This window comes from Felis catus, chromosome X (genome assembly GCF_018350175.1).
Source record: "Felis catus isolate Fca126 chromosome X, F.catus_Fca126_mat1.0, whole genome shotgun sequence".
Lineage (NCBI taxonomy): Eukaryota > Metazoa > Chordata > Mammalia > Carnivora > Felidae > Felis > Felis catus.
In genome coordinates, this window is record NC_058386.1 from 37662297 (window position 1) to 37664339 (window position 2043).

The window sequence follows — 2043 nt, forward strand, 5'->3', positions numbered from 1 at the left end:
TGCCACGAGGATTGTGGAAAGGGTTGAGGTTAAAGGCAGTTGGGGGACAGTACTGAAGTAACATTGGATTTTTAAAAATCTTGACATCAAATCTGCCCACCTAGTGTACAAGACACAGTCCCGATAGGCATTGGCACAATTTTAATCTAATCACTAATGAAAAGGAATTATTATTTTTTTTTGAGAAAAAAAAGTTGCCATTTCCTTGTACACACCAAAAGAAAACTAAGAGAAAGTGTAAGGGTATTAAGTTAAGGAAATGGAATAATAAGTCTTAAAATATATCCTCCTCCCCCCTAAAGAGAAGTGTTTTCCAGCCTGAATATTCATCAGACTATGTCACGTACCATAGCAATTGCATTTTGATTTTGTAACAAAACGTTTTCTAGAAAAGGTAGGATGTGGAAAAGAAAAAAAAAGAAGAAAGCTAGCATATGTACAAGTGAACACAAATTAGTCGTCTTTAACATCTATCAAGCTATAGAGTGTATACAGTAACCACTATTTGTATAAAAGATGGTTTTGGACTGATGCCACAAAGAACCGTGCACAAAAATATCAGGCAGTCATTTTGCAGGTAGGGTATTATTCCCTACAGTTACAATTTAATTACCGAGGTACAATGTAAGTGACGAGTATTTCGGTGTTACAGCAGGAGTTCCAAGGCAGCGGCGGCACGGTAGAAGGTAACTGAGGTTGTATGTGGCAAACGAGCGTGTGTTGTGGAGCAGGTGTTGTCTAGGCGTGGCATGAGTGGGTTTGAGGTTCATCAGTTGTCGATCCTTCATGTGAGTCTTCAGCGGCAGTGCTGGCTTCGTGGTTACTAGGCGGAGTTTCTTCGTCGTCGTCGTATAGGAAGTCTTTCGAGATAATTTTTCTAGAGACCTTGATGTTCAGGCCTTTGTTGTAATGCAGCTTCCTTTTCAGTGTGAACTTCTGTTGCTTTACGCGCCTATTGAGAAAGATCCTACTGCCGTGTGCGCCATCATTTTCAGGTTCCCCCACCTGACGGATGAACTCGGAGGTATCAGTGGCGGCTGGTTTCTTAGCTGAAATGTCCGGTGTCATGGCTTCTTTGCCTTCAGGATCATTCACGAGGTCTTCATCATCTGCCCGGCCGAGATGGTGACTGCTGGGTTCGTTTATCTTCATGAAGTCATAGTTTCTGTATGCGGGACGGGATGTCGCCAAGATGTTCAGTTGGTCCCACTTTTGGGTCTTTTTTCTTTGTACCTCCGGAATGACCCCTCTGGACTGCTGGGTGGAGACCACCACCGAAGAAACAGTGGAACGTTTGTTCTTCAAAATCCCCTTGATGGGCCGGCGGGAAGCACTGGAGGCTGTCACGCTGGTGGGGGAGCGAAGGGCCTACCCGTGCACCCAGGCTGAAGCCGCAGAGTACTCTGTTCTGGATGAAGGTCCCAACGCCCTATGAGCTTCACCCCAACCCAACATCACAAATGGCATTGCAGACCACGCCACAGAAGTGACCACCACCATCTTGGCCGCCATCATGGCCGCCGTCACAGCCTTACGGCCCACGCTGGGTTTCATTTTATAAAGAGTAATATAGGAAATATTCCCGCATTGCACATGAAACAGGGAAGCACTATTTTGTGAATTTCTATGTAGCCTGTCTGTGTACGGAGGCTCTGTAAAATGTAGGTCTTACCTTGGGTCCCTGTCAAAAATTGCAGTCACTACCTTGGTTGGAAAGATTGGAACTGTAGGTGCTAAAAGATGATTACATTCTGCTCCTTTGGTTGCCATGCACACTTCCCTCTCCCCTGCCTACTTACTTACGCAAACACACGCGCACAGGACACTTGCTCTTGGTTTCCTTCTCCACCTCTTGGGAAATGGCCCCAATATCCAGCCAGTTAGACTAACGGGGAAACGTGGCATCCTCCTGGGTGCTTCACCCTCCAATCCGGCCACCACCCTCTTTCAAGTCACCGCCATCTCTCATCGGGCCTATAGGCACAGCCTTTGAACTGCGCTCCACCTCCCCAAACCCTTCCTGCCGCGGTCCTGCCTCTTATC

At 46.7% G+C, this 2043-nt stretch overlaps 1 protein-coding gene across 1 annotated transcript; it reads right to left on the reverse strand.

Annotated features, from left to right (window-relative positions):
• Window positions 1-738: 738 nt before the first annotated feature.
• Window positions 739-1554, reverse strand: PPP1R2C (PPP1R2C family member C). Its single transcript, XM_004000461.1, has 2 exons — window positions 1459-1554; window positions 739-1368 (listed from the first exon to the last, which is right to left on the reverse strand). The coding sequence occupies exons 1-2, from the start codon at window positions 1552-1554 to the stop codon at window positions 739-741; spliced, it is 726 nt and encodes a 241-aa protein (XP_004000510.1).
• Between the last annotated feature and the right edge of the window lie 489 nt (window positions 1555-2043).

Coding starts and splice junctions, on each gene's coding strand:
- PPP1R2C (XM_004000461.1), bottom strand. CDS start 1,554: ATGAAACCCAGCGTGGGCCGTAAGGCTGTGACGGCGGCCATGATGGCG. Junction 1,369..1,458: donor CGTGGTCTGCAATGCCATTT/GTGATGTTGGGT, acceptor GTGCACGGGTAG/GCCCTTCGCTCCCCCACCAG.